Source organism: Leptidea sinapis, chromosome 11 (genome assembly GCF_905404315.1).
Source record: "Leptidea sinapis chromosome 11, ilLepSina1.1, whole genome shotgun sequence".
In the NCBI taxonomy this organism is placed as follows: Eukaryota; Metazoa; Arthropoda; class Insecta; order Lepidoptera; family Pieridae; genus Leptidea; species Leptidea sinapis.
In genome coordinates this window covers 7,367,926-7,380,627 of record NC_066275.1, presented here as the reverse complement: position 1 = coordinate 7,380,627, position 12,702 = coordinate 7,367,926, and the positions used below count along the sequence as shown (strand labels likewise).

The 12,702-nt window shown below is 32.9% G+C and overlaps 1 protein-coding gene across 1 annotated transcript; it reads left to right on the top strand.

The window, feature by feature from the left end:
• The first annotated feature begins 5,274 nt into the window (after nt 1-5,274).
• LOC126966743 (trypsin-1-like) lies at nt 5,275-12,589 on the top strand. Its single transcript, XM_050811013.1, has 7 exons — nt 5,275-5,473; nt 6,180-6,264; nt 7,503-7,665; nt 8,763-8,968; nt 10,522-10,733; nt 11,661-11,718; nt 12,380-12,589. The coding sequence occupies exons 1-7, from the start codon at nt 5,411-5,413 to the stop codon at nt 12,499-12,501; spliced, it is 909 nt and encodes a 302-aa protein (XP_050666970.1). The 5' UTR covers nt 5,275-5,410; the 3' UTR covers nt 12,502-12,589.
• Nucleotides 12,590-12,702: the final 113 nt, after the last annotated feature.

Here is a 12,702-nt window from a genome sequence, read left to right as displayed (position 1 = left end):
AATGATGTTATTACATTTTTAATTGTTTATTTTTTAACTACTATGTTCAATAGTTTTTTTTTGTTAACTTTTCATGATAATTTTGTAAGTTTAATTTCATTTAATAAACAAAAACACTACAGTTCACCTATTTTATTACTTTGCCCAAGATAGGGTGGGCATTATTTATCACATTGTCCAATTGATTCGAGCATTATGAATACAGACCGGCCATTATTAATAGTGCCCCGACTTATCAAATTGCCCGTAACATACTATGATATATGTATAATATAATAATAATATGAAACTGAATTTCCATTGTATAGCTACGTAGGTTTGCGTATCTTAAAATGTAATAGTTAATGTGATAGAAAGATTGAAAATAATTTTCGTAGTTGGTAACACTGATTAATAAACGTACCACGGCACGGTGTAAATGCAGCACGGCATGGTGTCAACGCAGCACGGCGGTCGCGAAACGCGTCTCGTCACACAATATGTCTGCGGTGCGCACATACGTAATGTTCAATTAAAATGTTGCAAAAACGGGGAAAAATATTCATTTTAAGAGCGTCCCGTGGCGTGCGCTGCGCAAACCGTTAAAGCTACGCAAAAATGATGTATGACGGAATTATTCTCCTTTTCTCAAAGTCCGCGGCAGTATATTCTTAGGTTTACTGACAATAGCCTTTTTTAATTAATTTTAATTATGCATTAGTACGAAAGTGTTTTTATGGACATGGTTCAGAAGCGTTTAATGAATAAAATTGGCGATTATAATTTTTTATGAATTATGATACACTGATACGATATACATGATGATGATTATGATTCTTGAATAATATATAAATATATATATATATATCAATATAATATACGAGTATAATCTTGAGATTATTTTTCTAATAGCAAGTCAGTTTAAGACAATAATTCTCGGAAGTCAGAACTCTGAATTATTATTCGTTTAGTTTTTTATACTTCAAGTTCATTATTAACAATATTTCCGAAATTCATTATTAGCGTATTTAATCTATGGAACGGCAGAAACTGTACTTCTGCTACATTACATGGGGCCAGGGGCACATTAAAAGTTTTACACTTCTAGCTAATCGGAACTATTTGAATTTCGAATGTTATATTTTTTGAAACGCTGCAACCTTCTTAGTAATTAAAAAAAACAATTGGCGGGAAATCATTTGTCAATTGTTTTTTTTTATCACAAATCAAAGTTCTGCGAACGCAACGTAAATGGAATTAAGTCGAAACGATTTTAGAGCTCTGATTTTTTATGGTTTTAAAAGTTCTCTCTCTCCGCAAGACTGTGCTGTTCGTCTTCAAAATACTTTTGGGAGAGAAGCACCTTGCTTGAGCACCGTGAGGCGATGGTTTGCTGAATTTGAGAGAGGTCGAGTTTCTTTACATGACGAATTTCGAGAAATTCTTCAACTGCCGTCAATGAACATAATGTAGCTACTGTGCGGCGGCTCATTGACGAAAACCCGTGGATTACCTATTAGACAATTCGAGAACTATTGGGGATTGGTATGAACCAAATTCAGAAAATTTTACACGAAGAATTGAAAGTTCGGAAAATTTGTTATCGTTGGATCCCTCATGAACTGACATCGGAGCAGAAGCGGGCTCGCGTGAAATGGTGCTCACAGATGCTAATGAAGTACGGTCACGGACATTCTAATGCTGTTTATGAAATTGTCACAGGAGACGAAATGTGGATTTATTGTTTTGAAACCGAAAAAAACAGCAATCTTGTGAATGGGTGTTTAAAAATGAGAACAGGCCAACAAAAATGAGGCAGGCGAGAAACGTTGGTAAAAAAATTATAGCATTTTATTTCTCAGCTACGGGTCCCATCTGCACAATTCCACTTGAAGATCAAAAGAGTTTGTTTTGTTTACCCAGGGTGTTAAAAAAAGTTCATGAAAGTTGACCAAAAAGCCGCGTTCTCCTACATCATGAAAACGCTTCTTCACACACGGCCAACAAAACTAAGTAATTTTTAGGTTCTGAAAAAGTACAACTCGTCACCCATCCTGCACATAATGAGAGTATTTTGAAAAGCAATAAACATAATATTTTGGTTTTAACATATTGTTTTTTTAAGTTACGCCAAGCTTTTAGTGTGACCTACGTACTTATACTGTAAAATTATCATCAAATTCCTCTGTTCTTGTCCGAGTTTCCCTTCGAGATCGAATCAGAAATGAGAACCGCAGGAGAACCAAAGTCACCGAGATAGCTCAAATGATTGCGTAACTGAAGGGGCACTAAGGTCCTCGAATGGCGACCACGTACCGGAAGTAATAGTCTTGGTAGGCCCCCCCACAAGATGGACCGACGATATGGTCAAGATCGCCGTAATACGTTGGATGAGGGCAACGCAGGACCGATCGTCATGGCGATCTTTGGGGGAGGCCTTTATCCAGCAGTGGACGGCTTCCGGCTGATGATTATATTACCCGCTCTATGTCATATATACTTAAATCTCTTTGTGTGTTGTGACTTTTCCAAATTTGCTCATTAAGCAATTAATTAAACCTGCATTCAGATAAGAATCTCAGAATAATATCATTTACAGCACATTTAATAACATTATTAACTTACATTTACTTAAGTTATACATTCTAAAAAGCCCGTAAATTGATAGCGTTTAAGACTCATTATCCTTTGCATTTATATTAAGTATAAAACCTGTAATTGTGGCAGGGTTTTAAAACGATGACTTTATTGTATAGATAAATGTATTTTTAAATTTCGGTTTTGAGAACCTCATTTAATTTAAGATGTTTTTTGAAGTTATATAGCGCGTTTGGGAAAAAAATAAGGGTGAACTTTTACGCCAAGTTGTGCGCACACACTGTCACCTTAAAATAATAGGATGAAATTGAGTTCTAAATGTCTCTTAAGTTAATAACTATTATCGAGACTATACACTCATAAGGAGGGCATTGTATATCCAAAGTGGTTTATCTTTAAAACACATCTCTTATATGAGTGGGGATAAAATTAAAATCATACGTAAACTATACATAAGATGTGTGTGATTTTTAAATATACCATAAGAGCTTTCCTAAACTTTATGAAAAAAAAAAGGATAAATGTTGCATACATAAATGTTTGTTTCCTAGAATTTTCTTCATTTTACCTTAATTTGATTTTTTTTTCTTTGTAAAATTACAAAGAAAAAAAATAATCAAATGATTTCGTATTAACCAATAATACTTAAAAATAAAAGTGTGCAAAAATCTTTACGTGAGATTGAAGTAAAACTTTATAATAATTAACTTTTGGAAATAATTAACAGATGCATTAATACATAACATTAAATTAACATTAAATAAAGCCGTGTTACCAACTAAGCACTCACGTATTACTGAAGAACTAGGAGCATTATTAGATTTTTTGCTATTTTTTTCTCGGAAAAGCTGACGATATAACTTCATCTTTTGAGCAAAGTTGGCATTTTCTCTACCTAAAATAAAATAATGCTTTTGTTAATATATAATATACTTAATATTATTTTATCAAGTGAGAATTTATATATTTTACAAATAATGATATAATGTTATAGTTTGATATTATTATTCATCAGAATATAAACACTTAAACTTTTTACAGGTCAGGTTATAATCAGGTTCTTCATTTTCTCTTTTATTCTTATTTATTTATGGAAGAGTAAAATGTTCCTGGAATTCCACCATTTTATTTGACTGATTATAATTTTCATTATATATTCTATTTATAATTCCATAATACCATTCGCACAATTTAAATTTTTCACTCAATAATAAAATAATTGATAATAAGAAATTGAAAGTTATTTTAGGTATTATTAACGTACATATCAATATGACGTTGTTATTGAATATTAATAAATATGGCTGTATGGGCTCGAACCCTTTGCCTATTCTAATAATGGAAACGAAAAACAGAAACTGTGAACAAATTAATGAATGTCAGAAAATTTCTGAAAACTTTTAATATTATTTTTTATTGCAACAGTAGTTCTAAATAAACAATAAAAACACTTGGAGATTTTTAAAAAATATTACTGAGCAATTTTAAATATTTTCTAAAACCATTAAATTATAACGGCTTAAAAAAATCTTTTAATTGACTTTTGTACAGAGCGTTACTTCCGTCAGAAAAAATTCTGAGTTACCCCCAAGTCGCGCCTAAAGAAGTTTTACTTAAAAAAAACCAAATTAACAAACTTATTTGTCACATTATGTATCAATTTCTTTTGTTTTATACACAATTTCTTTTGCATTTCATAAAATTTGTCCATGAGTACAAAATACCCAATCATATAATAATATGATTGGGTATTTTGTATCTTCATGCCGAGCGAAGGGTTCCGGTGTCGATCCCCGCTGAGTAATTTGCAATTTATTCAACATCCAAGTGTTTGTAATGCTATACAACTGTTTGCAAGCTGGAATACGTAATTAATCGCGATTAATGTCAATTTTTACCATGTATGTACATATACTACGTCTATATCCTTATTTAAATAACTTTGATTTTTTTATATTTCTTTACAAGCTCATAGATTTCTACATAAATTGCCCCACCGGCCACCATTCAATAACTAATATTTAGAATATCCCCTCCAATTGTAGTGTTTACTTTTATTCAAGTATTCATCTAGATATAAATACGCCCCCAATCGACCTTTAAGGGAACAAAACATGACGGAACGTGCAGATGATGAGATAAGACTGGATGCTATATAGTCCCGACACCGTGTTCTGCGTTCGCTACTAAAAACGGCATATCTAACATGCCTGGAATTACGTAGGCTATTACAACACTAGAATATAAGAGAACTATATTTATTTACTATAGAGAGTGACAATAACATAACATATTTCAACAACACTTGGTAAACGTCATGAATGTTTCCCTTCGGATGATGACAATACTCTGTCACTCTGAAAAGATCAAGTTGCCATATCCATTACATTTAAATTCGACACGTTAAACGTGTATTTAACAGAAATGCTTTCGATCTTGTCTAAACATAATTGCATAAATTAAATACTTTACACATTGAACAGGGGGTCAACAACCGCGAGCGGTCATTGCCAAAACAACACCGCCTCATAGGTAACTAAAATGTTGCTTCCAAAAGTTGTTTCCAATTCAAACACCTCGCAAACACGTAATCTTTTTCTTCCGACAATACAAATGATACAAGATAAATTTAAAAAGCTTTTAAGTCTCGCCGAGAGTATTGCAGTAATTATATTCTTGCCTCGTGACGTTAGTAGCATTTTAGGGGACCCATATTCATAAGTAAAATGAAGAGGTAGAGTTGAGTTAGTGTATCAAAAACTTTGAACTTAGCACATGACTACGTGTTGCTGATGCAATGTGTTACTAAGAGTAACGTAACAATTTAATAAAAATGTGGTTTAATATTTGTTTTGTCTTGTTTTGTATTGTTGGCGGAGGTAACTCGCTCAGTAAGGTAATTAATTATATTTATTTTTTATTTTATCTAATTATCATATTACTACTTACAATTATAACAATCAATTATAACGTACATTTATTAATATATAGTATTTAACTTAACATCTCTACTTAATAGCTACGGTTAATATAATAAAATTCATTATTTAAAATAGAAGCTTTTTAAATAGGTAAACTGTTTAAAGTCTCTCTCTCTACCATCTCATGCACTAAGCAAATAAGTACAAATATGAATTTAGATAAAAAAACATTAATAAATTTTTGTAAATTATTTTATTATTTTTAAAGTGATAATCCTCACGCATCATTCATAAATTGTGCTTACAAATTTAATTTGTGTATTCCGTTCTTGCATAAAGCTTACGCTAACTTAACTTATATATCACGTAGGTAGTGCAATATTGTATATTCTTAAAATTTTGTTGAATGATATAATTAATATACATTCATTTCCAAGTACTTCCTTTGACATGATAAATCCATAGAACAAAATCTAGACCCGTGTATCTAAAATAGATTTATAATAATAATGTTATAAAATTATCATTTTAGCTATTCTATAAATTGATATGTTAATAAATAATATAATGTATTTATGATTTGATTTTATTTCACTCATCCGGTATTAAGGAATACATTAACACTTAATTTTATTGCCATCATAAGATTATATTAAAATAAGCGTGAATTATTCTCTTTAGGAAGCCTTTAGATACAATGGGGACACGGATTTAAACCATCGTCTAGCGGAGGAACAGTTAGAAGGGCGGAGGTGTCAAGACTGTAGTATGTTTTTTTTATTACTTTTATCTTTGAACGAGATTCTATTATTCTCGAAAAATATTTTGCCAAACTGGGTTTAAATTTAAGCTTATTATTAGAATAATATCCCGTGTTGTTTGAATTTATATATTAAAAGTATCCCTTACCGAAAAGAAAAAACGGAACCCGAGATCAATTTTTCTGTCCCTTTTTTTCTGTTAAATCTATTATCTCGGATACTTTAAGCGGTATAGATTTCTCAAAAAGGTTTGAGGTATTGCTATAGTATACTTGCGACCATATAAATCTAAAAAATAATGTAATAAAAATGTTATAAGTGCTTGTTGCGGGATGACTGTCGCCTCTATTGTACAACTAGTCTGACCATAAATATTGTTACAACTAAAAAACATCAAATTCAAATTTAGAACGCGTTTGTGTTAGAAACTTCGATTTCCCGCCATTTTTTGAGCTTATTGTTAGAATACAAAAGTGGAATGGGGTGTTAAAGAAAACAGATTTGTGGTGAATGCCTTGCACAAAATAGATATCGAGCCGTCAGTCATTTTCAAGATACTTCAAAAGGTAGGTTTCAGTAGATGTAGAACACTTGTTGAATATATACTGGTATATTCATCAATATAATCCAGCTCTATTTGTACATTAGGTTGTGGTGAACGGAACGAAGAGCCCCGCGTTAAAGTTGCTGTAAAAGCTAGAATTCACGAAATCTTATAAACAAAATTTTTTTCCGCGGAAATTGAAGAATTACTCTATCGAAATGCTTATTGTTCGATACGCTGGTGAAAAGAACAGAAATGTTTTTTTCACTATTTCACTACGTATTTCACAATTGAAGAGCCCTACAGCAAACAAAATGCCAAGGTGGACACTCATTGCTCCAAAGAAGCTTCACAAGTAGTCTAAAAAGTGCAACGTGGTCGTCATTCTCAGTCAGTATTTTTTGGAGTCTTATGAAGAAGTCACAATGTTTAATTTTTGTGAAAATGCAGTGAAATAGCCAAAATGTATTAAGAGACTGTTTTAAATTGTATTGACAAATCTTTTAGCGATACGCTTTTTTGAAATGCGCAATGTACAATGCCTCAGATGGCAAAGTTGGAAGTCAAAGTTGCGGACTTTATGAGAGCTGATGAAAGGCAATATTTTGATTAGTATATACCCATCTAGACGGCATGCGGTGCAAAGAAGCCTTCCACTGGTATATTCATTAATATAATCGAGCTCTATATGTACATTAGGTTGTGGTGAACGGAACGAAGAGCCCCGAGTTGTTGGAGGAACGGAGACCAATGTAAACGCATTCCCCTGGATAGCCAGGCTCATATACCACCAGTCTTTCGGCTGTGGCGCTTCTTTGATCAACGATAGATATGTTGTATCCGCTGCACATTGCGTAAAAGGGTAAATATAATTTGAATGGAAAGTCACATAAAATAGGCCTTAGATAATTAATTTTATTTTGCAGTAGCTAATCTTAACAAAAAATAGAAATGTGAACGCGATATTGTTTGCTTGTTACGCTTACACGCCTTTACTTCTCAACCAACCAACGGAGAAACTATTTGTATACTTATATAGAGTTACAAGCCGTTCCCGCCCGCTTCGCTGGGAGAATTTTAAAAGGAAGTAAATTAAATTTTAGTTAACATTTTTATTTTTATATTCAAATACAAAAAAATCTTTATTCACGGTAACTTTATAAGTTATTTAATGCAAGTCAGAATGAAGTACAAAAGTTACAGTAATATTCAAATGAGTATAGCAATAGGCCTTGGATGTTAATTTATTTTTTACGATACATTTAAATTTTTAATAGGTAATATTTTCATATCATTCGGGAGTTTATTATAAAATATAACAATCCACTTTAAAAGATTTAGCAATTTTACGGAGCCTAGTAGATGGAATTGCGAGTTTATGTTTGTTTCAACATTATGTACATCACTATTCTTTTTAAAATTGACTAATATGTTTATGAGCATATAGGAGGTTCTCACATATTATGTACTGTCATAATATTAATATTACTAAACTTTTGTCACAATGAATCCATTGAACGAATTTTATAGACTCCTCGAATTGCCCGTTTCTGCGGCACAAATATGTTGTCAATATTCGCGGCTCTACCCCACAATATAATTCCGTAGGATCCTCACCACTTGGCTCATGTACACCCGGGATACCTAAGGATTTTTTTAGAATATTGAAAACTTTGAATTAATATGCGTAGGCATCTTACAGGCAGGCCACGCTATTATGATTCTGTGGTTGTGCATGAGATCATGGGCACATTCATTAGGTTAATAGAGTTTCATCACCACACGTTGCTGTCGGGTAGACAGCAACATTGTGGAGTCATCTGTCGCATGGTGTATTGACCTCTAGTATCGCGGATTACCAGGCACGGCGTTTACTTTCATAAGGTGGACCGCTTGCTTGTTTCTTCCTAATCAATAAAACAGATAAACTATACTTTTTCTTACCGTTTCTAATTTTAGGTTTATGTGGTACATGTTTCGTGTTAAGTTTGGAGAACACGACCGCTGCATGCAGAAGACAATGCCTGAGACGAGATACATCGTGAAGATAATTGCGCATAATTTCACACTCACTCATTTGACGAATGACATCGCGTTGCTGAAGCTGAACAAACCAATTGAGTTCGTGCATTCCATCAGACCTGTTTGCCTACCTCCGATTCAGAGTAAGTGAAAGTATTAGAAAATTTAGTTCATTTTTCTAAAGAATACAATTTTGTCGATGCTAAAGTTACACAAGAGACAACCGTGTTTCTACTATTTTTTTTCTTGAAGTAACCCCAAAATGTGAGTTATTGAGTTTTGGGTGGGTTTTGCCAAAATCGCCACGCTTGGCAGGCGGGTTGGTATTTGCAGATGGTGATGCTCACTCGGAAGATGCTGCCGCCCATCCTCCGTTCTTTGTATGTTTCCTCTAACGATGGGAGGAGATAGGGTGGTGCAATTCTGGTGCGACACCACATACGATGGACCGATGATCTGGTCAAGATCGCTAGAATAGGTCGAATGAAGGCAGTCAAGGACCAATCGTGTAGTGTTGGGGGGGTTGTGTTGTCCAATCGTGGTGGTAATTAATATTTATCGTTAATTCCAGGTTGTTTCAATAAAATACACATTTAAGGGCCGTATTCCAGAAGGTGTGTCAATACGTAATTCTTGATCAAGTGTGTTTTGTCTATGTCTTCATTACTCTGCATAAAAGAGACAAAATACACTTGATCACAGATTATATCTTAGATCAGGATTATTGACCTAAGCATCAGTTGGTTAATCTGCAAAGTTTTATGCGTCCTAAAGAAAAAGTCTTATATGATAAATTTTTAGTCCGTCCTGTGAAGACCCTTATTTTCAGGAATGGGTGAATAACATCCAATAGTTATGTATGACTATATATATAGTCTCAAGACCTTCAAGGGTTCATTTAGAAGCTTAAATTTATATAAATTATTAAGCCATTCAAAAGAAACGCCACTTAACAACGTTCTGCAGCTTACGTAGACGATTAGAATTGGTTAAGTGCGAGTCCGCCAATAGGCCGCAGGGTTCCGTATTGTTATGCAATAATATAACACAGTTCCTACTTAGTAAAATATTTTTTTTATTGTGGCAAGAGGTGCGCCGGTATAGCCGCAATCATATTAACATATAGTAAGGATGGATACTTACGATATTAAATACATCCTATAAAAGTTTGAGGTGTTGTGTTTTCTATGGCTTGGCATTATGACCTACCATCAAGTCTACCTGTGAATACACCTGCATGTTACTGTAACTCTATAAAGTCATACATAAGACTATTTCACATATGACTGTAAAAATACTTCGATTTGATGATTCGTTGCATACTAATGAACTTATTTATGTACGTTTTTGGGATAAAATTCGGTGATAATAAAATTTGTTTTGGCGTCATTTAATGAGCCACCAAAGTATTTATATTCGTACCTTTTTTATGTCGAAGGATCTTGTTAATTGCATATAATGTTACTTTTATTAATATTGCACCAATTTAACAACCATTTTTCGAAATTGGGAGTAGCCAGCGCCTTACAGTCTTGATTAAAACAAACATCGAAAAATTGTTTTAAATGTTGCGGGTTATCTTGAGTTATCTGTTTGTCCCTTTGAAGCATGGTAGCTTAAAGAAATTAATTTATTATAAGTACATTATATAATCAATAGTCTTTCTAGACAGCTTGACATCTTATTGTTATTTTAGGTCAAACGTTCTCATTTGCTGGTATTCTGGCAACAGTCGCTGGCTTTGGAGCGATGGCGGAGACAGGAAAATGGTCGTGTACTCTATTAGAAGCTCAGTTGCCAGTTCTCAGTAACGATGAGTGTAAAGACACAAAGTACAATAGGACGAAAATTAAAGATGTCATGATGTGTGCGGGCTTTCCAGAAACTGCACACAAAGATGCTTGCACCGTGAGTGTTAAACAAATTGAATATTTAAAATTTTTGGCCGTCGCATCAAGCGGAATATCCTGTGAAAATGTTTCCGGCTTTTTAATAAAAATACTCTTTTCTCGCCTCAACTAAAAACCTTTACTTGGACTATTTCTTTCTAGTTTATCCAAGAAGTAGCTTTGTATTTAAATCGTTACTACTAATAGTAGAAAAACAGAGAAGGATCTTACTCAAAAAACATCCCTCATGCTTGAATAAAGGCCCATTTACACAGACCCATGCATTTCGATAGCAAAAAGATGACGTTATTACGTCACTTATGGCTGTATATTATTTGAATTTATGATCGAGGATCGCAGCAAATATAACTTTCTATTTTTATTTAAAAAAAGAAATATGTGTTTTTGATTTTCAATGTACACTTTGCTTTCAGTGTTATGCACTTAAGATTTTTGGGGTTACTCTTTTATATTGTACTGTGTGTGTATTTATATTGTGCATTTAAAGTCTTCCAATCACACGTCAGTCATCAATAGTAATTGTAATTGACAAACACAATAGTACCGTTTCCAGTAGTTATCGGAGTTCCACAAGGTTCAAGCGTGAGGCCCCTGCTTTTCTTAATTTTAATTAACAATATAATATATTAAGTGAGGATTACATAGTCATATAACTTTCAACAATTTATTTATCTCATTCTTAAAACAAAATAAGTCCATAATTATATATTTATAAAAATTTCAAGTAATGCCATTAAAAAAAGTGTTCCACCTCTAGACTTTGGCTAAGATAGTCTGTAGGGTTAACTATTAATCCCAGAGTAGAGTCGAATTAGTATTATTATCAATATTGAGAATGTTCATTAATATAGAATTAGGTAATCTCAGATTTAATACTTGGAGTATACTTACGATTGAATTATTATTTAATACCGTTTTATTACAGGGTGACAGCGGCGGTCCTCTTGTAGTTGAAAATTCTGACAATATTTATGAACTAATTGGTAAGTTAAACATTCTATTGACACTGAGGTTTACTTACCGATATTATTCTTATATATGTTTAAAATTAAGTCTATTCGTATCTATTTCAGTTATAAGTAGGTATAGAAGATAACTTTATCCAGATGTTACTCAAATTAGAAATAAATGCATAAAATTTTGCATTTATTTCTAATTTGAGTAAGAGACCTGTATAGCCGAGTGGTTAGCGATCCTACCTACAAAGCTAGAGTCCCGGGTTCGAATCCCGCAGCACCTAGCAAGCATTTATATGATGAATATGGATGTTTGTTTCCGAGTCATGGATGTTTAAATGTATTTATGTACGTATATATGTATGTTTATATGAATTTATGTATGTTTAAGTAAGTATATTGTATTAAATATATCATTGTCTTGTAACCCATAACATAGGCTATATATGCTTAACTTGGGGCAAGATAATTTGTGTAAAAAGTGTGTCAATATTAATCAATATTAAAATTATAAGATAAAACAGTAAACTTTGTACCGATATTGAAGTAATTAATGGTTTATTGTTATTTTTAAAGAAATCAGTTGACTTTATATAACTATAAGCCTTTCGTAATTAAAGTAATTGTTTAATAATTTCTCCGATTCCCTACTCTTTGGTGAATTTTGATATTTTTGGTGTGGTTATAGGTGTGGTGTCCTGGGGATATGGCTGCGCCAGAAAAGGATTCCCTGGCGTTTACACAAGAGTGACTGAGTATATGGATTGGATTAAAGATAATACGGACGACGCCTGCTATTGTGACATGTAATATACAGATAACTCATAGATATACTATGACTTAGTCATTGGATTGTAGTCCTTATTAAATTAAAATAAATTGCTTTTTAATAAATAATTTGATATTAGTATTATTTAGCTGTTTGACCCTGCTCCTTGCGCCGCGCACAGATACATCGAATTCGGTGAAATAAGCTATGGAGCGAAAGAGAAAGAGTATGTGGTTGCAGCG